Source organism: Corvus kubaryi, unplaced genomic scaffold (genome assembly GCF_017639235.1).
Source record: "Corvus kubaryi isolate FWS band 111438036 unplaced genomic scaffold, C.kubaryi_AGA036_p1.0 split1-65, whole genome shotgun sequence".
NCBI lineage: Eukaryota > Metazoa > Chordata > Aves > Passeriformes > Corvidae > Corvus > Corvus kubaryi.
Window position 1 is genome coordinate 3,444,749 of NW_024582080.1, and position 24,523 is coordinate 3,469,271.

Here is a 24,523-nt window from a genome sequence, read left to right on the forward strand (position 1 = left end):
CTCAGGCTCCTGAGCTCAAAAGTTCTGCCTAAAAAAGCAGACATCAGAATAAGAAATAAAATATTTCCAAGGCCCTAAAAAAAAACTTCTAGGGCAAAATAGTTTTAGGGACACTGAATAACAGCACACTTTTAGTTATGAGAATCTTATCTTGCACAACCTGCTCTTGAACACCACAGTAGTGAGTGAAAAAAGTATTCTCACAGATTTCAGTAATGGAGGATCAAACCACAAACCTCGAGGCACAAAGAGCCTCACTGGAGGCACTGGGCTTTGAATTAGGCCTCAAATATTTCTTTAAAGGTGTCCTTACAATTCCCTCTCTAATTATTATGTTAGTCCCTAACTACAAAGCTTTAGAGAGGCAACAAGGTGTGTGGTAACAGCATTCCTACAGTCTTGAAGAAAATGTGCATTACACAGCAGTGACAGAAGTGCTATGCTGGTACTTAAGAGTTACTGAGATTGGAATCCTGGCAAACATTCAGGGCAATGGTGTATCAAGCTGACTGAATTAATGTTTTACTAATGACTTGAACTTTAACAAGCCAAAATCCTTCTTCAGGGAGGGGAAAATTTTTTTTTGTCTTTTCAAAGAGCTTCCTAAAGGCCTACTGCTAAATGAAATCCTTTCTAGTAATAAAACCAAAATCTATTTAGTTAAATCTGTTAAAAGAAAAATTAACTGAAGGGAACCCTAGAGAACCACACTATACCAATCTAATATATCCTGATCTAGACCAAACCCAAACAATAATCAACACTCATCAAATTAATTAATTTACTCTAACAGGATTTTCACTCTGCTTGTATCACTCCTGGCTTTTAATTTCATAGAATCATATAATCATCTAGGTTGGGAAAGACCTTTAAGATCATTGAGCCCAACCACTAACCCAGCACTGCCAAATCACCACTATATCATGACATCCACATGTCTTTTAAATACCTCCAGGGATGGGTATTCAGCCACTTTCCCAGGCAGCCTGTTCCAATGCCTGATGAGATTTTCCACGAAGAAACTTTTTCTAATATCTGATCTAAATCCTCCCTAGTGCAACTTGAGTCCATTTCCCCTTGTCCTGTCACTTGTCACCTGGGAGAAGAGGCTGACCCCCACCTCACTACATGCTCCTTTCAGGCAGTTGTAGAGAGCAGTGGAGTCTCCCCTGAGCCTCCTTTCTCCAGGATAAAAACCCCCAACTCCCTCAGAGGCTCCTAATATAGGACTTGTGCTCCAGACACTTCCCCAGCTCCGTTGCCCTTCTCTGGACACGCTCCAACACCTCCATGTCCTTCTTGTAATGAGAGGCCCAAAAACTGACCACAGGATTTGAGGTGTGGCCTCACCAGTGCCAAGTACAGAGGGACAGTCACTGCCCTGGTCCTGTTGGCCACACTATTGGTGATACAGGCCAGGATGCCATTGGCCTTCTTGGCCACCTGGGCACACTGCTGGCTCATGTCCAGCTGCTGTCAACCCCCAGGTCCTTTTCTGTTAGCCTGTAGTGCTGCATGGGATTGTTTTGACCCAAGAATGGGAGCCAGCACTTTGCCTTGTTCAACTTCTTCCAGTTAGCCTTGGCCCATCAATCCAGCCTGTCCAGATCCATCCACAGAGCCTACCTGCACTCAAGAAGATCAATACTCCCACCCAACTTGATGTCATCAGCAAATTTACTGAGGGTGAACTTGCTCCCTCATCCTTTGTCATTATTTTTCTCCCCACATCCAATGCAGGATAGAGATTCTCCTTAGTCCTTTTTTTCTTGCTAATGTATTTATAGAAACTTTTCTTATTGTCTTTCACGGCAGTAGTTAGATTAAGCTCTACTTGGGCTTTGGCCCTTCTAATTTTCTCCCTGCATAACTTCATGCTATCCTTGTAGTCCTCCTGAGTTGCCTGCCCCTTCTTCCAAAGCTGATAAACTCTTTTGTTCCCCAAGTTCCAGCCAAAGCTCTCTGTTCAGGCAGGCTGGTCTTCTTCCCTACCAACTCATCTTTTGGCACATGGGGACATCCTGATTCTGCACTTTTAAGATTTCCTTCTTGTAGAATGTGAGGCTTTCCTGGCCTCCTCTGCCTCTGTGCACTGTCTCCCAAGAGACTCTGTCAACCAAGCTCCTAAACAGGCCAAGGCTGGCCCTTCAGAAGTCCAAGGTGGCAGTTCTGCTGATCCTGTTTCTTGTCCCTCTGAGAATCTAAAACTCATTAATTTTGTGATAGCTGTGCCCAAAACAGCCTCCAACCACCACATCTCCCATCAGTTCTTCCCTGTTCACAAACAGCAGGTCCAGCTGGGCACCTCCCCTGGCTGACTCACTGACCAGCTGTGTCAGGAAGTTGTCTTCCATACCTTCCAGGAACCTCCTTCGACTTCCTCCTCTGTGCTGTACTGGATCTACAGCAGACATGCTGCAAGCTGAAGTCCCCCAGGAGAACAAGTGCTGGTGAGGGTGAGACTTCTTGCAGCTGCTTATAGAATATTTCATCTGCCTTTTCATCCTGGTTGGGTGCTCTGTAACAGACTCTCACCAGCATATCTATCTTGTTGGCCTTGATTCTCACCCCTAAACACTCCACCTTACTGCCACCACCATTAAGCTCTAGTCAACCAAAACGCTCCCTAACATACTTCAATGCCAATTATAAGGAACAGGTAATGTAATTTCAGGGAAAATTTGAACCGTATCCAAGCAAAATTTGGGCTTATGAAACAAAAATGATTGTCTTCATTTTTCCAGAAAAAGCACAGAGGTGGTTGAGGCAAGAATTGTTCCTAAATATCTAGCAAGGCAAACAGAGACTTGCAACAGTAAGAACGCTGTAAATTAAGATGCACAAATTGCAAAACTTTGATAACAACGTATGCCATCATTATATTTTCTCAATTTTTAATTTAACTTGAGTCTTAGCATATTTCCATAGATTAATACTAACTTTTCTTGTTGGAATACTGTTTTTCATGCATCTGTTGTTTGTTTCAGAGATATTTATCACTCTCTGTATAAATATCAATGTAATTTTTAAAGAAATCCAGAAACTTCCTGCATACTTTTTTTTTACTACTCAAATGAACCTTTACAGGAACTCTAGGGGACTCTACACAGTTAAGTGGCCAGTGAAGTGATAAAAGCTAACTTATCCTGAGGGCTGTTTAGAGTCCCTTGATTAAAACAAGTTGGGAAATTAAACAAGCTGTGCTGCTGTGAGCAGGGTTTCTTGACAGCAGCCAGTGTCCCTTCTCTAGAGCTCTTCAGAACATCCAAATCAAAAATATTTCCAACTGACTACCAAGATAATTTTACAAGCTTATTATAGTTCACTTTAGGAATTAGCGTCTTTCTGCAGGTTCTCATGTCACTGGCAATCAGTGTTACTGCTGAGAGTTCTCAATTCTTCTACTTAAGCCTAGTGTGTCTCCTTAATCCCTTTAATTCTTGCATTTTGACCTAATTTTACTGCTCATTGTCATGCTTCTTTTGCTGCTATCTAGGCCTTATTCTATATCACAAGAATATAAAAGCTAAATTGTGGATTATTTTTAAGTAAAAAGCCTGTTAGGTACTTATACAGCTACCTTATACCTTCCTTGTCTCTCATCTGACCAGGTCAAATGAAATCAATGGCACTATTCAGCTCAGCAAAACAAGCGTGATTGAGCTCCATCCAAGTGCTAAACTGGTAAACTTTGTTGCAACTACATCTTCTTTGAAAGTGTGACTACTCAGCAAGTGATCTCAGCTGGAAACTAGAAAAATACTGTCAACAGGTATTGGTGTTTGAGACATTTCCTTTCTATTCAACCAGCCCAACAGTATTGGTGTTTGAGACATTTCCTTTCTATTCAACCAGCCCAACAGTCCAGGTGCTCGTTCTATATGGAAGACAAGACCATTGGCCCTGATTCAAGGAGAACTGGAACAGATTCAGTATCTGTCTGCTCTAAACCCTGATCTAAACAACCAGACTTAGGGTTATTCGGAGAGGCACTGCTCCTAACTGGCCTGTTTAAGCCATTTTATTCTGTGGAACACAGGAGGTATTAGCAGCAAAGTAGAAATACAGGGGGGAAAGAGAGGAGGAACAAATGCAAAAAAATGAGACAGAATTTTTTGGCCCCATAGTAACAATACTTAGTTGAAAGTGGAACATCCAAGTGCAGGCAATGTTCCAAAGAGTAATTCAGAGATCATATACTTGGGCAGCAAACAGAAAATTAATACAAAACAGCTCAGAATGTAAGTGAAGGCACATTAGTGGGAGTATGGGTTAAAAAGCTGCTCAAATGAAGGAAGGAATTGCATCTGAGACTTCCATGTTTGGACAAAGTGCCCTAAGTTCTGTATAAAAGACAATTAAAACCACAATTGACTCTCCTTTACTAATCCAAGGCAATATCTAAACCCACTCCTTCAATTACACTGCTTTGCTTTTTTAAAAAAAATGATTAAAACTCCAGGATGGGGAGCAGAGGGAAAGCTTTGTTTTTGGACAAAATCACCATTGAACCCAAATAATTAAAGACAAACAAAAATTCTCGTGCCAAATCACAGAGCTACCTTTATTCCTCTCAAAAAAATCTTGTTTCAACTAGACAAAGCTGACTTTTTCTATGTATCTATTGGGAGGATAAGGCGATAGATATTCAAGTTAGAAATGGAAAATTTAATAAGTTCCATGATTCCATCTAGAATGCCAGGACAAGAAGACCAATATAACAACTAGTATAGAAGACAATGAAAGTCTTTCCACTGAGGTTAGTAAGGTTTGTGCCAGTCTTTCTATATGCCCCATGTAAGCATCTCTCACTCCTGTATATTTTCACAGATACTTCATTTTGCTGAGACCTTGCTGCCACATTCACAATAACGACCCCATGAACTCATTTTTTATTTACAGTAAAGTTTATTTTGATCATATTTTTTTAATATAAACTGTAGTGTCAAACTAACTATTTAAATCCCCTGGTAATACTTACAGTAAGAAGTGTGACGTGGAAAATTGTTTGGGCACCATCCTAGAGTATATTAAAACAGCAGCAACAAACCTGGCAATGGACCAGAATCCAATACAGTACTTGACAAATGATGGCAAGCAAACCACCAACATGGGATGCCCTCATTTTTAAGCCAAAGATAAATGTAGTTGATGTGTCTTGCCAAGACTGGTGTGCCCAAATGTTACAAGTAAGGTCAAGCAAGGATGCTGCAAATAATTCCCAATCATATTTTACCAGTTTGCCACTTTAAGAACTATCAGATATTCAATCCAAAAGGTCTGATCCAACATTATTATTACAGCTCGCCCAGCAAAACACATCAGCATTTTGGCTTTGAAGAACAGCACTGACAACTGTTATAGCTTAATAATTAAAGTCAAGGGTGTAGTATTATTCTCTCACAAATTAATAAAGCATACCAGGATGGTGAAGTTCCTAAAAAAATACTGTTTGTTTATCAATACAAAGGATGACAGACGAAATAATTGTATTTCACAAACTTAATGGAGAGCTTTCTCTAGGCAGTGGCACAGTGATTCTTCAGCTGAATTTCTTGCATAAACGTATTTGGGAAAAGTCTATGAAGTTTTCCCATAAACTGGGCTTAAAGGCTAACTTCAGGGAATTGTTTTTGAAAGATTCTTGCTTCAGTGGGGATTTAGCCAAATGTTAGTACAGCAAAATGCAGTGCTGTGTTAAGGCATTTAGGGATCTGTAACGAAAAGTTTAAGTAAGATTTAGCTAATGATGTAAATCACCAGTTTTAGTGAGCCTTGGCTTTGCAATGCTTTGGCTTTAAGTCAGAATAGCTGCCCAAAGAGCCTGAAATAAAACAATTCTTGTTTCCCTAGTGATCCTCACATTCCTAAAACAGCTATGAGAATCTGTCATTACTTCCCCTTTGAAACCATTCTACCCTTGAGGCAAGGTGTTGCAAGATATCACAGCAGTCATAAAGAAGCACTTCGGAGGACTCCACTTAAGCATTGAGCAGAGAAAGAAGTTAGGTAAGGGACAAGCAGATTATGGTTCAGATTAAAGCTGAATAGGAAATGGGTTTTCCCCTCACACGATCTGGGGTTTTTCTTCACAATGCTCCAGACCTAAAAGGCCCAAATCAGGGTTATCTCATTTTGTTACTCAAAACAGGAAAATGTAACGGGACTGACTGTAATTCAAAATATTATTACTGTGGCTCTAGCCTCTTGCAACAAAAAATACTAGAGGCTCAACACAGGAATTTCTTCCATGGGTGCTGCAATCCTGGTTGACAGTTTCCCAAGCTCCAGAAAACAGACAGGGGAGGAGGGAGAACAAACATGGCAAACTACTGTGATGAGAGCACTAGTCAAGTAACAAGCAGACCAAGAACAAGGTCTTCTTTTAAAAATATCTGGGAGCAGACTACTGTTTAAAAGAGATGAACATTCCTTCATTGACTTTACATGACCTGATCCTGAACATTTCAGATTTATCTACAAAACCTAAAGAGAATAAAGAATTTTTCTTATGTGAATCAAAAAAGAATACAATAGCTGCTCTCTAACAGGCACCTGCATACTGCTGCAGTAGTACTGCTAGCCCAGACACCCATTGCTGGGCAGGGGAATGTATTTCACTTTGATACTGCCTCTGGAGGCATGGAGGTTGTGCTGGGGTTTGAGTTTAGTTCCAGTTTTGGGGTATGTTTGTTTTACTCTACACAATCAGCAGAATCTGGCGAAAAAATTGCCTTAAACCAGTTCAACCAGTTTCAGATTATTTGAAACAGCACATTTCAGGAGAAAATATCTTCTATTCTACAGAATGGATAGGTGGGCATTAAATCCATATTCTTAGTCAATTATTATGATTTACTGCAGTGACATTAAGGAATCTCAGACAAGCAAAGAATAAAGAGAAGGTAAACAACAGACTTCAGTTTTAACTGCATTTTCCGTGCCCAGTTCATGTAAGGAGCAAAAATGCCTCAGACAACTCATAAGGGATGCAGCGTAAAATTGTAGTGTGCAGTTTTCCGAAACAGGCACAAGAGCTCAACACACTGGAGCTAATTTCTCTGTCAACTTTCATTCCATGCAGATTAGTGCCATTTGGCACAGCTGAAGCACCTACTCTATGCAGTGCCGTACATACATAATTTTCTCAAGCTTGCAGTAATATGAACTTGCTGCAGAAACTGCTGCTTCTCATTAAAATTATCAGATACAAGTTAGCCTGCAAGTGTGTTTTTCACTTATTAAAAGGCTCAAGCATTTTCAACTGGATCTTTTTTTTCATCTAGTGAGTCTTTCAATAGTGTTCAAACTTACATACCAGAAATACATCCAAGAGTTCAACTATCAGTCTATATTTGCATTTTACCTCCCCATGAGAAAAAAATCCTGCTTTCCCTGCCTTCTGGTAGCATTCATTCCTTTATTAATCACTGAATTAAGAACTTAATAATGTAAACATCAGGATTCACCACTGTCACATGCTTGCACTTGCTAAGAAGAGTTTTGTCTCCACCTTATTAATGGAATGTAGAGGCCACTCTAGAGGAATGTGATTCAACTGAGACTATTTTGCAACCTTTACGAAAAAGAAAATTCCACACTTTCTTCAAGGTTTTGCGAAAATGGACTCATAACACTTTTTCAGTTTCAAAAGATCTCCACATGATTATTTTAAGATTAGAATTCAAAACAAAATGGAAAGTAAATTCTTAATACGAACCACTGTAGTTTCTTTCAAAATGTCAACTCTTTCAAATGCTAACTCAGCAGCATCTGATAGAAAAGAAGACTCTGTAGTGTAAGTACAACAGAAATGCATGGGCTCACCCACCTAGTAACAGATCATCTTGAGGCTAAATCCCTATATAGGAAGAATAAAACCACTTTCTACCTTTAAAAAACACTAGTGTTGATAAATAGGTGAATTGTGTTCAATATATTTTACTTTTTAATTACTCTTATTAAAAATTCCATTTAAAGCCAGAAGATCTCTAGAGCCATACATTTGTAGGTAATTGGTGCTGACAATAAGGCTCTTTCAGAGCTTTAAACTAGTTCTTCCTGATGTAACCTCTAATTTTGGTTTGAATAAAGCAGGCCTATGCTCTTGCTTGTTAATTATAGTCCTAAGGGCTTGCTTTCCTTTTAAATGGCCCTCCTTTCTCTTCATATTGAGCTCATTTCTGTTCTCTTTAGTTATAATCGCAAAGTTTATTATGAGATAGCCATAATCCCCAAGCTACTCTTCATTTCTCTGTACTCCAGTTTTCTCCCCTGGCCACAAGGCAAACAACCTTGTTCCAGTACCATATTTCATGCTTTCAGATCCCAGGTCATGATTTGGTATGCAGCATGGCACTCACCTTACTCCCACTGCGAGAAATGGAGCAGGCAAGGGGCCAAGAGCTGGCAGAGGGCTGACTTGGCTCTCTTCCCCTCACCTACCCACCTAGTTTGCTGTTGCCCTAACTTGCTTACCATAAATACTACTACATGTGAGAAGATAAACAAAATTCCAAATTCACAAAAAAAGTTCACACCAGAGCAGTTTGATGACTCGTTGTACTTGGCCTCCAGGAAATTGCATGAAATAACAGCCTCAGGCCCCAGTCAGACTACGGTCATTTAAGAGGCCAACAAAAGAGCTTCTGCATTTATTCTCCTAAGACATGGTATAATGAGTATGGCAGATCAGCCACCAAAAAACAGACCTAGAGGAAGTCATGCTCTTCTCCTATTTGCAGTTCAGAGACTATGAACAAATATCACAGGACACGCAGAAAAGTATTTTACAGGTCTGGGGCAAAAATAACTTTCTAATTCACATCACATGAAAAGAGCAGGAACTGCAGTTGCATGTTCCCATTGCTGAGGCATGAAAGCCTAGAAGACATAAAATACTTGGGTTGCAAGATGTGACTTATTTTAGGGTTTTTAAGTTATTTGAAATAACATTAGCTGAATTATATGAACGCATATTCATTCATTGAATCATGTTTTGAAATGCTTCTTGATTTGAACCAGATCACTTATGGACTACCACACAATTCAGTTTAAGTGAAGTCCCACTTATTTAATTTATAGCATTGGGCACTGTAGGGTAGCACAAACCTGTTACTACTGCAAAAATCCTGATACAGAAGATGGAACTCTGAAGTGTGCCTTTCTACAAAGGATGTTGATCACCTGTGCTCCATCTTTCACTCAGCTCTTGCGTGGAGTCTCTTAATATGATTTGGGTTAAAATCAAAAAAACCTAAACAATAGCCTTGCCACCACTGAAAGTCTGCCAAAATACATCTGAGTTGCAAAACACTGGCTTTGAAGTCTTTCTGAGGAGGGTGTAAATAGAAGTAGGTTAAATTGCTGGATTTTTCATCCATTACAGATTCTAAAGACATTGCCAATAAATTTGAGATATTTGAGACAGACAACTACTAATTTTTTGATCACAACTTCATCAATTTTAAATGCATCTTTACCATCTTCAAAATCAGAAATACTCAGAAATGCAACACAGCTCATTTTTCTGTCAACAAATAGCCTCAGGAAAGCAAAGACCGTCTTACCATCTAACTAAGTAATCTCTAAGACAATAATGCCACAACTTCCAAAGGCTCTAAAAATCAACAAGCACCTTGTTATCATCATGATTCTTTGTATTATGAAAATTGCATGCTGTTACAATTGACAGGCTGTTACAACTCTGCCAAATAGAAGCAGATGTGGCAGGTAAGCTTTCCAATGAAAGAAAAATTCTTGGTATAGAGTTGGAATATATTAAGTGCAATTCGCTTTAACTACATATTTGCCACTATGAAGTGTTAAATAGCATGGAGACACGTCCCACAAATGTTGGGCTCTCAAGGGGCAACTCAGTTTTAAGAACTGATGTTAAAACACCTCACTGAGAGGAAACTTTCAGCAGCTTTAATTACTCCCATCACACAAAACCTTGAAACTATCTCAAGACTCAATATTTGTTCACCTACTAAAAGAATAACTCAAAAATCATAATGATGTCACCTTATGGTGACACCTGTCATAAAAAAGTATTACTATGAAAAGACAGCATCCCATGTTCCATTCCAGATACCTTTAAGCATCTCTAACCTATAGCTCAGTGAAAAAACACATTTATGGAAAGTAAGTCAAGTGTTGCAAACTCTTATCTCACTACCTGGTTTCTAATGTCACAAAGATTCGCAAAGACATTTCCAAAAGTCTCGAAAGGTAGTGCTTCCTCTGTGCTTTTCCAGCACAATAAACAGTACAACATGCTTTAATATCCCACTCCAGCAATGGTTGACAAAATGGATGACAAAACTGTCCAGTCTGTGACAGACAGGACAAATCCCTGTCCACTGATCTTAATACCCTTAATTGGCTATGCTTCTTGTAACACAAGCTGAGTACATGAGCTGACAATCAGCTAACTTGAAGCATTCTTTCTAAGAAGTATATTATTAAATCAACTAATAAAATTCATTGCCAATTACTCATGGAACTATGTATCACATATTTAAAAAGGCATTAAAGTAACATAATCTAGCCACCTGTTACCACACAGAGGAATATCCAGATTTAGGAATATCCATATCAAGTCAGACTTTGGATGGAAAAAAAAAGCCTGTTGATGCATTTTGTTTACCCTTTCAACTGTTCTTTCTTTGTGCTTTTAAAACAAACAGAAAACCCCTACATATTTTTTCCTCAAATGAGTACATGCCAGTATTCTCAATCTGTTTTTATAATTTTCTTCTGCATCCACCACAATCCCAGAAAATAATATTAGCCAGGAGAATTCACACCAGTCACCTGACAAAGATCTTTGACAAGACATTGAGGATTCTGTTAAGTAGGTAGAATCAAAACTTAAACTCTACATAACAGGTACATCAGAGATAATGTTTTGATATGAACAGCCTTAGAACTGGAAGCTTTAAAAAGGTAGACAAGAATAACCATAAATGAAAATTTTCTCAAGAGAAAGACTTAAGAGAATTTATGTGTGAAGAGCCTGCACAGGGAATACAAAGATAAAACTACAGAAAGTCCAGGTATCTGAGTAGGTTTACAGAATTTCACTTTCTTGCTAGATTAGGTTGAGGTTTTTTCATTAGATGCTATTACCATTTCATTGACACCTCTCTTTGTAATCATCAGAAATATCTCACACTATAGGAAAGCCATAAAAAAATCACATTCCAGGAGATCACACAGACTTCCTTCCCTCAATTAAATTCAATGTTCTTCAACTCCCAAAGCATACTTAAATTCTTTGTCTTTAAATAACAAGAAAAACTGAGATTTTAGGAGTACTCACCACCGTCTTCAACCAAAAAATGAAAAATGTCACTGGTGGCATTGTCACCCCCTCGTAAAACATAGCATATCTTCATATCATCAATATCAGCTGGAAAGAGTTCAGGAAAAACAGATTTTATTTTAAATGAGGAAGGTAGGAAACTATTTTTACAGAAAAACTTGGCATACATTAAATAGCTTAACTTCAACAAGAGAGAGGTCAAGGTTCTACAGCAGAACTGAGGAATTTCAGTATTAACAGTGTTGAAGTTTTACAGATATCATTCATTCTCCCTCCCTTTACTTCCCCCTCCCCAGAGCTCTTTTTCTTTTAAGCTGTATTTACAAAAAGAACTGAAATGAAATTTAAAAACATGGGCTTGACAGTCAGAACTATTTCATATTTTTAGTGGTCCATTTTCTTAAACAGAGGAGTAACTCCACAAGGATTGTGATATTGATTCTGTCATTCTTTAACCTGCAAAGTACTGCAGAGGACAGTTACAGTGATTGACTTTTAAGAACCCAAATAGATGCAACCAAAGTAAAGAGACAAGACTTCAGTAGAAAAAAAAAACCCCTGATGTAAAATTTTGAACCATCAGTTGCCATAAAGTATGTAAAAGATTAAAAAAAAATGTAATATTTTTTTTCTGGTTTCCTTGAGTAGTGATGAGAAACATGTAATACATAAAAACTAATTTTTGTCACTTTCTTTGAAGGACCAGGTCTGATATCTTTTTCCAAAAAAGTGTTAGACATTAATAGCATTAAAGTGGGGCTCAAGTATCACTCAGGTTCTCCTCTGATGTTAGGGTGGATGCATGAGTAAAAAGAAGTCAAAAGCACTTCTGTTAGAGCTTCATAAAATCTTCAGTTCCAAAAGTAACCAGACATCTTTGAGTGCAAACAAGATAAGAGCATTATTAGCAAATAACTAGTGCAGAATCACTTCCATAAATGTTTGAAAGTTAAAGATCAAAAATTCATGGGGCTGTAAAGAGGATGCAAACAAATACTTTTTCATCCCAGTGCAGCAAATAAATCTTTCATCCTGCAAACACACAAGTACCCAGCTCTTCTCATGTAGGTAGCCTTATCAAAATCCATGGTTCCAGCATACACAGAGATAAGCACTTGAACCAGTATTTGCAGGACCAGGACCACCTTATAAGAAAAAAGGGCACTTGTCATCCAAAGACCTTAATTTTGTAAAAATCACTGCAAAGAATGACCTCTTTTCTGCTCCTTAAGAACATGTTCAGAGTCACTTCAGCAAGTTTATGCTTTCCTTACACAGCTGATTAGGTTGTGCTAGTTATATCAAAACTTGCCTAGTTGTAAGCACAATTCATAACCATGTAACTACAGTGCCTGCTAAAATTAATTTTATGTTGGAATTCTCCAACATAATTTTGAAATACATCCAATATAATTCTCTACTTAAAAAAATATAATTATCTCCACTAGCATAAGGCAGAAAGCTGTGTTCTAAACAATTGCTCCACCCTCTCTTTCAGTTACAGGCAATCTGAAAAACCAGACTGCTCACGCTGCTTGCACACAATAAATCCTGTTACCCTACTCAAAGTGGTCCGGCTCCGTGTTCTACAACCACAGGCACAAATCCAAGAAATGGGAGTTTGAGGATGGACTTCACTAACTAGAAAGCAGCTTACAAAACATTTTTGCATGCCACCCTAAAGAGTCTCATTTGACTTCAAAGTTGTCCCAGTTTTGAGTAGGGATAGGACCAAATGACCTCACGGGGTCCTTTCCAACATAAACTGGAAGACTCTAACCAAGTTTTACAAGCCCTGTAAGAATCCATACATGTTGATGAAACTGGAACTATTCAACATTTTGAAAGAGGTGGCACATGGCAGGATAAGAGACCTAAAAGGAGGGGAAGATCAAAACATAAAAAGAAAGTGTGTAACAGCAGGTCCCATAGTCAATACAGAGGCTTCCCAAAGTCCATTGCAAAATCTGCACTTACACTGGGGTCATAATGAGTATGACAAAAAAGGGCCTTGTTTATTACTGCCCTGAACATTAGAAAATTATTTGTCTCAGTATAGCATAAGCATCACCTTCTCAAAGGCCAATACTATTGAAGAAATGTGTTTTTCTTAAAAACACTCTTCAATCCAACACAAATTAAGAGTGCTTGTGCTAGTACTGTCAGAGAACTTGTGAAGTTACATGACTTTCTGGGGATCCTCACTAGCTTTAAAACCAATCTTTCCTAAGCATTGCATGCTTCTTACACAGATTGGGCAACCCCAGGATATTAAGATAGCCTTCATGCCACATGGTTGGACTGCCAATTCAAAGCTAAGCAACAACTTCATTTTGGTCATCAGACAAATGTATGCCTGGCCACACAGCACAAGAGAGAATGAAATACATTCCTCTCCCAAGGGCTCCCCATCCTCAGAACAAATGAGGTATCACTGTGCTATGCAGTGGTCGGCTTTCGAGGAACACCTGTTCAATAATTCTACATTCTTCAGTGTATGAGAAAACCCACTAAAATAAGTGATAATCTGTTTATTTGCTCACTCCCTTTCTCTTTTGTTTCTCACTTATTCTGACAACACTCTCCATATTACTCGCAGTTCACTACTGAAGCCTTACATTTAAGGAGCTGTGGTGGTTCCCAAAGCTTGGACACAGTTTGGTCTCTTCTCATCCTCTTTTTTGCACTAGTGCTGCAAAACTTAAGACACTCCAACCATTGGAAAGTTCATCAGGCCTGTTTGAAAGATTTGGTATATCTGACAAGAACATTGCTACAGCCAAGATATTGTAACATAGGTATGTACCAGTGTGGGCTTTGTGAAATAAACACAGCCAACTGCAAGTGTTCACCTCAAGCCTTTCCACCTACACAGCCCAGCCTGGCTGGTCCCCTTTAACTTTGAGTCTCCATACTGTTGGTGATGTCTGCTCATTCCACAGCTGCAGAAGGCTGCAAAAAAACCCCCTGATTTCATTGTTAATTAACTAGCCATTAAGTAATTGCAAAGTAACATGGAAAATTCTCCAGATAGCTAATGCTCCCATTTCGATTGAAGTTACTTCACAGCCTTGGGTTGAGGCTTTCTTTCAGAATATATGACCCATGTGGTTTTTGCCCTATTTATACTACCAAATATTTTAGTTCCACATAAAAAGTAAGTACCACTGACATAATTTTAAAATGTTTACATTACCCTTTAATTTACCACAAACGCTTTGTGGTAAAGATTTGCGTAATTAAGGCAACAAATGCACTCATAATATATTATTTCCCACTGGTGGGGAAATGATTTTGCTTTTACAGTTAGGTGTGCTCAGACTGTACAGCAACTGATACCCTAGCCATGGTATGACCAGTAGCTAATAATAGCTTGGCCACTCCCATACCATTTTCTAAATAAAACTGGTTAAAGAAAGTACTGTCTCTTAAGATGTACAGCCCAATTCTGTTATCCGAACTTTTATCACTATGACTGATAGAAAGTGCAAATCACATCACTTATTTGGACTAAGCTCTCCAAAGAAAAAAAGCTCCTTTATTCGCTGTTTATCCAGCAGACCACATTTCCTGTTTAAAGTGGTCATGGATGCAATAAAAAATAAACAGATGTAAAAAATTATGAAGCCATTATAAATAAGCTCATAGTTGGAAAGTTTCTCCCATCAATTATTATAGAGTTTAGCATGAAAAATAATGTCTCCAGTGATCTAAAGAAAGCATATGAAGTATTGTAGTACCTTGGGTGAACTGGCTGATGCTATGGTTGCCTTTCCCCAGGTGAATCAGGAAGCCATGGCGTGGACCCTCTGTGATTCTGATCTTAAGAGTAACATGTAAACTGTCCCTGTCTTCCACTTTGAGGACTTTGTTGGTAATCAGGAACCCGATGTGACCTGTGGCCAGAACACGGAGAGTCTGAGCACCTTTATTTATTACCACTTGAGGTACACTGTTGTCCACAGCCATTATTCGAATCTTCATAGTCTGAGGTTTCCTTGTTTCAAACACAGTGTTGGGGAAGACATAGAAATCAGTATGAGTGCCATCTGTAACAGTGAAAGAGAAACTATCCTCAACTGATTCTGTGCCATCATGTTTGTAGCTGATTAGATTTTCATTCAGATCTTGTTTAGTGAAGGTAGTGACTGCTTTGGAGTTATTGAACATGATCTGGCCATGAACTGGTATTTGAGTGATGATAAATTTTAGCAGTGCATCAGGTGTATCTCTGTCTTCTGCAGTCAGTTCAAATGGGGTTATCAGTTTGTATTCATTTTCACTCACCACGAGGTTATGGATTGTGACAACAGGTTTCTTATTGTCCACATCACTGATGGAAATTCTGAAAGTACGAAACACAGGGTTATAGCCATCAGTCACCTCAAACTCAAAGCTGTCCATTTTCACCTCGTCTTCTGAAGTATGAATATAATAGACTTTATTGCCTGCTAACAGGAGTTGAGTGAAAGTGGAGATGGGTACCCCAGGCTGATCTGTGCATTCAAGATGACCACGAACGGGTGGTCTGGTAATAGTGAAAACTAAGTTCTCATCTGGACTATTCAGGTCACTGGTACTAAGCAAATCAGTAGTAAGGGTTACCTTCCCTCCTTCCTTCAGAGAAACTCCTTTGCTGATGACATCTGGGAAGACAATATCAATGCTGCCTATTGTCACATAAAAGTAGCGGTCAATTAAAGGATTTATTCCATCTGTCACATCAAACTTGATAAGATCACGAACTCCTTGTTGGCCAAAATGCACATATCGAATCAAATTTCTATCCACTTCATCTTGAGTAAAGTTCATTCCCAGGGTGATATTTTCAACTCCACCTGAAGCCTTTATTCTCTGCAAGAGGCCTTGTCCTGGCCCGTAATTTATAATGTATGTCAAGGTTTTGTCTTCAGAGTCGAGATCAGTAGCCTTCAATATCCTGTTATTAATAGTTCTAGTTTCCCCTATTTCAATCTCCAAACCATCATTGATGGCCATTCTGGGTGTCTCATCATCTACAGGAATAACCATGATGGGTACCATTTTCCTAATGGTGTGTTTACCATCTGTGAGTTGCACCTCAAAACTGTCTGCCCTTGTCTCAGAGTCATCGTGTTCATAGAGAATGCTGGAGCTCTCTGTTATCTGATCCAAGGTGAAGCTCTCCACTAGGACAGTTCCATTGACCAGCTGGTTTACAATGTGGCCGTGCCTGGGAAGCCTGGTGATTGTGAACACTAAGTCATCAGCAGGGACATCCGCATCAACTGCATTGAGGATAGGGGTATCAATAACCAGGCTCATGCCTTCCATCACAACAAACTCTCGCATGAAGATTTCAGGCTCTTCGTCATTGATCGGCACAATAACAATGGGGAAGAAGTGCCTCAGGGAAAAGTTAATGCCATCAGAACAGCGCAAAGCAAACCTGTCTTCAACAGGCTCTACACCCTTATGTATACTTTGGACATAAAAAATATGCCCTTGACGGAGGTCCTTCAAGGTAAAAGCACTTATAGCTACACCTGCCCTGGATTTTTCAGATCCTGGGGCAGGAGAGATGTTCTCTACATACCCAGATGTGGGCTGAGCAACAATTGTACATAGTATATCATCACTAGGAGTATCCACATCTTCAGCCCTGAGGTGAGCAAGAGTAATGACTCGTTTGTCACCTTCTGTCACCACGAACTGCTCCCCCACAAAAATCTCTGGAGCTTGACTGTCAACAGGAAGAATGGTCACCAAAACTGAAACTCCTTGGATAACACTGCCCCTCACATGCCACTTCTCAGAGAGGTCAGACAAGGTAAGGTTGAAGGCATCCTCCTTGGGCAGAAGGCCTATTTCACCACCAGTGTGAGCATATACCACAGCACCATCAAGCAGATCTCTCTGGGAAAATCTCTCTGCAGGCACCCCTTGAACCAGGATGCTCCCATGCTGAGGAGGATCCTCTACAATAAAGGTCAACATTAAGTCATCTGTATCCTCATCTGTGCCCTGAATGACATTAGCAGTGATTTCAGCAGCACCATTCTCCAGCACATCTAGGTAGGAACCAAGAGTGCCTGGGGGCAATCGTAGTGTAGGAACCTCATCATCAACTGGGTGCACATTCATTTTCAGTGTGATGGGCACAAAATGAACCCCATCACTTACATCAAGCCTGCAGGTATCACTGCTGCTCTCAGCTCCACTGTGCACATACACCACCCTCCCTTGCCGGATATCCTCTAGGCCAAAGATACCTCCTGGAACCAGACTGTACCCAGAAAGCTGCAACTGGCCATACTGAGGAGCCTGGGTCAGGATAAATCTGAGATGGGCAAGTTCAGTGTCCGTGTCACTGGCATCCAGCTCAGTTGGACTAAGGACATGGCTGCCTCCCTCAGGCAAAGTGAAGCCAGTATTAGTGATTTCGGGAGGCTGGTTATCCACAGGCTGCAGGTAGATGGTGAAAGTCCCTTTGGCTGCATTGCCAGCCGCATCTTGCACTTGATACTGAAACTGAATCAAATGAGGAGCCACCCCCAGCTCTTCCTGTGGGGGGCGGTACGAGATCTTGTGATGATTGATCTGGGCTTGGGTGAAATGCGTAACTTCCACAGAGTGATCCTCAGTCAGCACAAGGGATCCAAGGCGCGCTCCATATGCCTTGGGAGGGTGGTTGGAGTCGGTGTCAATGGGGGGCTGAATTACCGTGTAGCGAAGTTCACGGTCTCCTGAGTCCTGATCTGTGTAACACAAGTGCTTCCTCCGCAGGGGGGTCACCTGCTGCTCTGCAACTATTAAGTGCAGGCTGCTGCTACTATGGAGCTCTGGGGCTAATCTGTCTACAGGATGTACCCTGATCACAAAAGTCTGTGGTCCAGAGCGGTTGGGTGGGTCATTGTCATCCTGGACTCTAAAGATGAACTGGTCCAACACAACCCCAGGGCCAGGGCTATGAGCCCCAAAGTGGTGGTAAAAGAGACGCCCTTCCACAATGTCCTGTTGCAGCCACTCTCTCACTGGCTTTTCATAGATGATGGAGCTCCCTGCTACACCTGGCACCCTCCTCCAAGAAAAACCCTCTTCTTCTTCCTCCTCTTCCCAGCCAGGAGGTGGTTGTGCTTGACGGAGCAGGAGCTGCCCAGCTGTGGGGCCAGACTCCACTGTGAAGAGTAGGATGGCATCCTGCGAGTCAATGTCAGTGGCACTAAGAGCACGGGTGGTGATGGGCACTGTTTCACCCTCAGCCATGGCAAGCCCTGTGTTAGCATTAAGTAGGGGTGGCTGGTCATCAGTGGGCACCAGGGTAATGGGGAAAAGGAACTCAACGCGGTGGCGAGAGCCACCATCTTCCAGCCGCAGCACCAGGTTGTCACTGAGTGGAGACTCGCTGCCATCGTGCTGGTAAATGACCCGGCCGGCTGCCAGCTCAGCCACTGTGAAGTGTTTACGAGGGGCACCAGATCCTGGGGTGTCCTCCAGGAGAGTGAGGTGGCCATGCTTCAGCCCTGCCACCACACTCACCCGCACCTGCTCAAGGTCATCCTCATCACTGACCACCAGGTTGGGGCTGGGACCCGGGCCCGAGAGAGGCCTTGACTGCCCCTCATAGAGCACGAGACCAGTGTTGCGGGTCACCACAGGTGCAAGGGTGTTCATGGGCTTCACCACAATCACGAAGGCGAAGGGCTCTGAGGCAGCACCTTCTGGGTCCAACACCTCCAGTTCAAGCTCAAAGAGCCGCTCCCGATCAGAGTCCTCCATGGGTGGCTGATAGGCAATGCGCAGCTCCCGCACATCCCGCTGGCTGAAAGAGGTGACAGGCAAGCTCCGGTCGTCTGTGCTGACCATGTGGCCTTGGCCAGGGCCAAAGGGAGAGGTGATGTTGAAGAGCAGCAGATCGGGCGGTGACTCTGCATCCTCAGCTGACAGCATGTCAGGCGTGAGAGCGGTGAGCACAAACTGGTCCACCTCCATCATCAGCATGGCCAAGAAGCTGGGTTTGGGGGCCACGTTCTCAGTCCCGGCGCGGATCCGCACCAGCACCTGGAAGTACTCGCGCTTCAGCAGTGCCCCGCCGCCCGCCGCCTCCCGCAGCTCGGCCACCAGCGGCACCAGGTCGCGGTTCGGGGAGCCGCCGGCGGCCGTGTGCCGGTAGCGCAGCCCCAGGCGCAGGAACTCCTCGCAGTCCCACATCGAGGAAGGCATGGGGCCGCCCCCCGCCGCTTCCCCGCCCCCGCCCGCCGCCGCCGGCGGGTAGTTGAGGATCTCTCCGTAGCGGGGCAGCCCGGCCAGCAGCGGCAGCAGCCCCACCCGGCAGCGCTGCCGGCCCGGCTCGAAGGCGAACTCCAGGCTGCGAGCGTCCAGCGGGTTGCTGGTGCCCCGCAGGCGCTCCACGGTGAGGGGCAGGTTGCGGGTGACGATCTCCAGCTGGGTGAAGAGCACCTCCACCTCCAGCACCAGGGGCAGCACCAGGGCACGGCTCGGCGAGTCGTAGCGCAGCTGCAGGCGGACGCGGTCCCGGGCGGGGCTGCGGCCGCCCAGGTGCGAGTACTGCACTTCGCGGGCTCCAAAGTCACAGGAGAAGCGCCGGGGGCTCAGGCGGCCCGGGCGCTGCCACAGCGGGTCCTCGTCCAGCACGGTGAGGTGGCATCGGTCACCCGGCTGCACCTGCAGCACCAGGTCCCGCGCGGGGTCCAGCCAGGCGGAGCGGCCCAGGGGCACCCGCAGCCCGCGGTTGGCCACCACCACGGGGGCCGCCTCCGGCGACCACGGCGAGGAGACCGCGGCGCTGCTGCCTGGCGGCGGCTCTGCCGCCCCAACCCAGGCGCAGCCGACCAGCAGCAGCAGCAAGCCGACCAGCAGCCGTCGCGGTCTGGCGTGGAGAGGCTGCATCGTCCTTGCTGGCGGAGCAAAGCGTTGAGAGCCCCCGGCAGCGGCCGAATCGCGGCCCCAGTTGTGCCGCCGGCGCGGCGCCGCTCACCCCGCGCACACGCTGCGCTCTGAGCGCGCCGCGCTCCACTCCGGAGGGGAGCCCCGCACCCGGCAAGCCCCGCCCCGCGCCCCCGAGCGGCCAATGGGCACCCGCGGGGGGAGAAGCCGCCACACGCGATTGGGCAGAACTGCATGCCAATCCTGCAAGCGACGGGGAGGGGCGGAGCTCCCCCTCTCTCCCTCCGTCCGTGCCTCCTTCCCGCGGCTGCCCAACAGGTTGCGATGGAGAAGGTGTTGGGAGAGCGGTGGGATGAGCCTTAGCGGTGCGAGAGCGGGGGGCTGGTGGGCACGGATCGCTCTGCTGGCGACAGCCGCCGCGGGAAGGGAGCCCTTGTATCGGGGGGAGGGCGGCGCTGCTTTCCCGCAGCGCAAGAGCGCACCTCCGCCAGCTGCGGGAGCAACGGGAGCGCACCTCCGCCCCTGCACTGAACTTCCCCGCTCCCGCCTGGCTCCCGGGAGCAGAACTAAAGCTGGGCTGTTCCCGGCTCGCCGCCGGGCAGTGCTCGGGGTTTCCGCCCCCCTCGGGGTGCGGGGCGCCAGGTGAGCGCGGGGCGGCGGCAGGAGCGGAGCTGCCCGAGAGCCGAGTCTGGGAAGGGGGCGGCGACAAAAGTGCCCAAGGAGGAACGGGATGGGTCACACGATGGGAAGCGGCCCGGGGCTGCGGCGGAGCTGTCTGCCGGCACCGCGGTTCTGTGCGCCACAAAGAATATTGTATAAATATCTCTGGCGCAAAACACATCGGTCGGTACCAGTTAGTGTCCCGCGTCGCTCCTCGGAGGCGGCGAGTCACAGCAGCGGGTGGATGAAAGCCTCACGGTGTTTCTGCCACCTTGTGCCTGCAGTTAAAAGCACATCAATGAGAGCCCGAACTTGGGGTTCCTTGCCTTTTCAAGCTCCTGATAGCAGGCTCTTGAGTTTTGAGTCGGCGTGTCTCACCGTTGCTAACATTCTTTGTTGTTTATGAAATGTGATCCACACTCTGGTTTAAGAAAGCGAAAAATACGACAAAGCGACAGATTCAAAGACAGCGGAAGGCTGTTTTGACATGTGTGTAATTTTTTTATTCCTTTTTTTTTTAAATGATCTTTTACCCTATCCTTCCGTGGTGGAGCAGCATTATGGCACGTGATCTTGTTTCTGTATGGCAAAACTCGAGTTTGGAATTTGAATTTTGCAAGTGTGGGCACAGTCAGCTACATTCGCATTTAAGTATTCTTTCTAATGAATAATTCAGCTTGGTTTGGGGTGGGGGGGACGTCAGTAGGCATCTACATCCAGTTCTACGACACTGGATTATTGTAATTTGTGAGATATTTTTATATTCTGTTACTGACATACCTGTGGAATACTGCTGAAAGCCATTTAATTAAATAAGCCTATGCAATAGACTTATGGACGTGGATGCTGCTGCAGGGGGTAGTAATTCTAGTAGTTACATATCTAGCAAGTTAAGCAACACTGTTACCATTTGTCTAGCCTTATGAGACATTCACCTTGGATTTCAGCAGTGAGTGTCTTATTTGTAAGATTCAAAGGAAGATGCTTCTGTTGAGTCCCAGGCATCAATGACCAAGGCATTCAAACTATTAAATTTTTTGAGATATTACACTGCTTTGGAGAAAAAAGAAATAAAAAATTAGTAAAGGGATAGAGTTGCCCTATGTCTCATATGGAAATTTCTTATTTTCAGTGGATACAGGGTCTGGTTCTTTGACCTCTGTTATCTCCCTCACCAAGTAGTAAATCTCAATGTACAAACAGCAGAAGTCCTCTTTATTTTTAAGAGTTGCTGTCTTGTCAAACAAGTCAGTCAGCTCTTGTGCCACAGTCCAAGTACAAAGTGCATGACTTGCTTTATTTCTTCTTCTTTTCACAGGACAACATAAACAAAAATGCTCCAGATTATAGAATTGATGAGGATTTTGAAAGTACTTTCCTTGGCTTGTGCCAACACTTGTGTTCAAATTGCACTTGAAGAAAATTCATCTTGGCTAAGTTCTGATCTAATGACATAGATGTAAATCGAAACTGTTTTTCTACCAATTGTCCTTGGAGTTAGTGTGACAGATCAGAACTAGGCCCAATAACAAGTCCATTGATCTTTTAAAATAAGTTTTTTAGTGAATAAAGGAACTAATATTTGACGAGGGAAAAAACCATACATATCTTTGCATATACTACTATACTACTTTGCTATACTACTAAACTTTATTTCCAAGTCTAAATAGAAACAGAAAGATTTAGGACACAGAAGACCTCCTCATTTAACAGAACATTAATAAATAAATGTGTCTGGAAATCTAGTGATGAATATTTCCTCTGAAATAAATTACCTATGAGGTTCAGCACGGTAAATCTATATTTTAAGGCATTGGTTTACTTAAAAAAGAGTGCAAATGTATTCTTGTTTTAAATGCAACTCTTCCTGGGGGCATTTGGCTTCTGCTTTTGATGATGAATCACAGATGTATTTTCCTTATTGAAACCTACACAACTCACAGTCCTGTATAAAACAAACAGAAGTTTACTGCTCCCCAAGTCTTCATTCAAATGTATAGTTATCAAAGACTGCCCTCTGTTGATATGGCATAATCTTAACTTCTAAATAGTATCAATGTCTGATTTTTGCTATTACATTTCGTTGCTGTTTTGTACTAAATTATGTAAATAATTCCAGATATGCTCTTCAAACAAGTTAGTAAAAATGAAATAATTTTGGTTGTTAAAATCTGGTAAAGGGGGCTAAATATGACATACAAATGTCAAGGGTTTTTAACCTTTTCCAACAGTGTATTTCATAACTTGCAAGGGCAAAAAGATTTGCCATCTCTTGCTAATGTGTATTTACTATCTTGCCCAGGAAATTAGGAGAGCAGGGGAAGAGGATGGAAATGGCAAGTGGGATTCATGGGAGTACTTGGATACTTAATTGGTTGTGTAGGTAATTTTGCTATTACAGTTCAACTTTGAAGGCCATGTAGAAGCAAGCTCTACAGTATCTCCTGTGCCTCAGAGTGAATGTCCATCATTCACAGTATGTCAAGTCATTTGGTGTTCAAAAACCAAAGAACAATCCTGTAGAAATAGTCTGCTGAAACAAAGTTAGAATTTGAAAATTTTAGGTCAGCCAGCTGAGAGTGTTTCCGTTGCCTGTGTGTTGCTGTACTTAACCAACAACCTTTCTGTTGCTTCCATGCTCTTTTTGTTCATTATTTCATTAATGAATTATTACACAAGTGGCTATTTATAAATTATCATAGGTTTATTAACTTAGGCATAGGTTTTTGCCTGGGTATATGCAAGAGTATTGCTGAGCTGTAACTTTCAGTCATCCTTTTCTGCCAGGTATCTCTAGAGGCAGATAGCTGCCTCACGAGTTGTCCCTGAAATGTCTTCTTTACCATCACACTCTGTAAATGGGTCATTGTCTGGAACCTGTCCTCCATTTCTTTCATGACTTCTGTTTCAGTCCAAATATCTGTTGCCATGCAGGCAGAGATGTTTGTGAAAAGTCCAACACCATTAAATCTGGCATCCATAGTTTATTTCCCATTGCTTTGTAGTGTGAAGAAATGTAACAGGTTTCTGTTAGAATAAAGTTGCATTCCTTGATTGGTGAAACTTACACAGTCTGTTCTCAAAATTGTTTTGGGTTGCGGCTGGGATGAATATAGTGCTGGTTTGTACATTGCATGTACCTACAGTAAATGTGACTACATGTCCTAACCAACATTCACTCCAAAACTCAATCCAAAGTCACCCTCCATCTTTCTAAAGTTCTTCTGAGATTTTTGTCGTATTAGCTTATGAGGTTTATTCTGCTGCTGTCCCAGTAATTGTTTTCACCTGTCTGGCACTGGTACTCTGCCCACCCTCCATATTCCTAGTTTTACTTCAACCTTGCCTTTTTGAAAACCTCCTTTTCAAATCAGCTTTCTTCAAGCTCTTTCCAACTTTAGATCTCATCAGAAGCAATGTGATTTCCTTTATGGTTTTTTTTTTCCTCTGCCTTTTGATCGCTCTCACTCTTTTTGTTTCAAAGCCAAAATACAGCTTCTTGATCTATTAACACAGGGAAAAGACTTGGTAATTTACTAGACTAAACAAGTTGTTCCATCAAGCTTTTTTACCTGTGGTTTATGTCTTCTGTTTGGACTCTGAAGTTTCTTTACTGTGATTATGGAATTTATAACATTATTTTTAAAT

The 24,523-nt window shown here is 42.7% G+C and overlaps 1 protein-coding gene across 1 annotated transcript in view; it reads right to left on the minus strand.

The window, feature by feature from the left end:
• FREM2 (FRAS1 related extracellular matrix 2) overlaps positions 1 to 20,321 on the minus strand; it is a 123,910-nt gene extending 103,589 nt beyond the window's left edge. Inside the window, exons 1-2 of the mRNA XM_042014230.1 lie at positions 15,070 to 20,321; positions 11,327 to 11,416 (exon numbers count right to left, since the gene is read on the minus strand). Of these exons, the coding sequence (XP_041870164.1) occupies positions 11,327 to 11,416; positions 15,070 to 20,218 (5,239 nt within the window). The 5' untranslated portion in view covers positions 20,219 to 20,321. The remainder of the gene's footprint in view (positions 1 to 11,326; positions 11,417 to 15,069) is intronic.
• Positions 20,322 to 24,523: the final 4,202 nt, after the last annotated feature.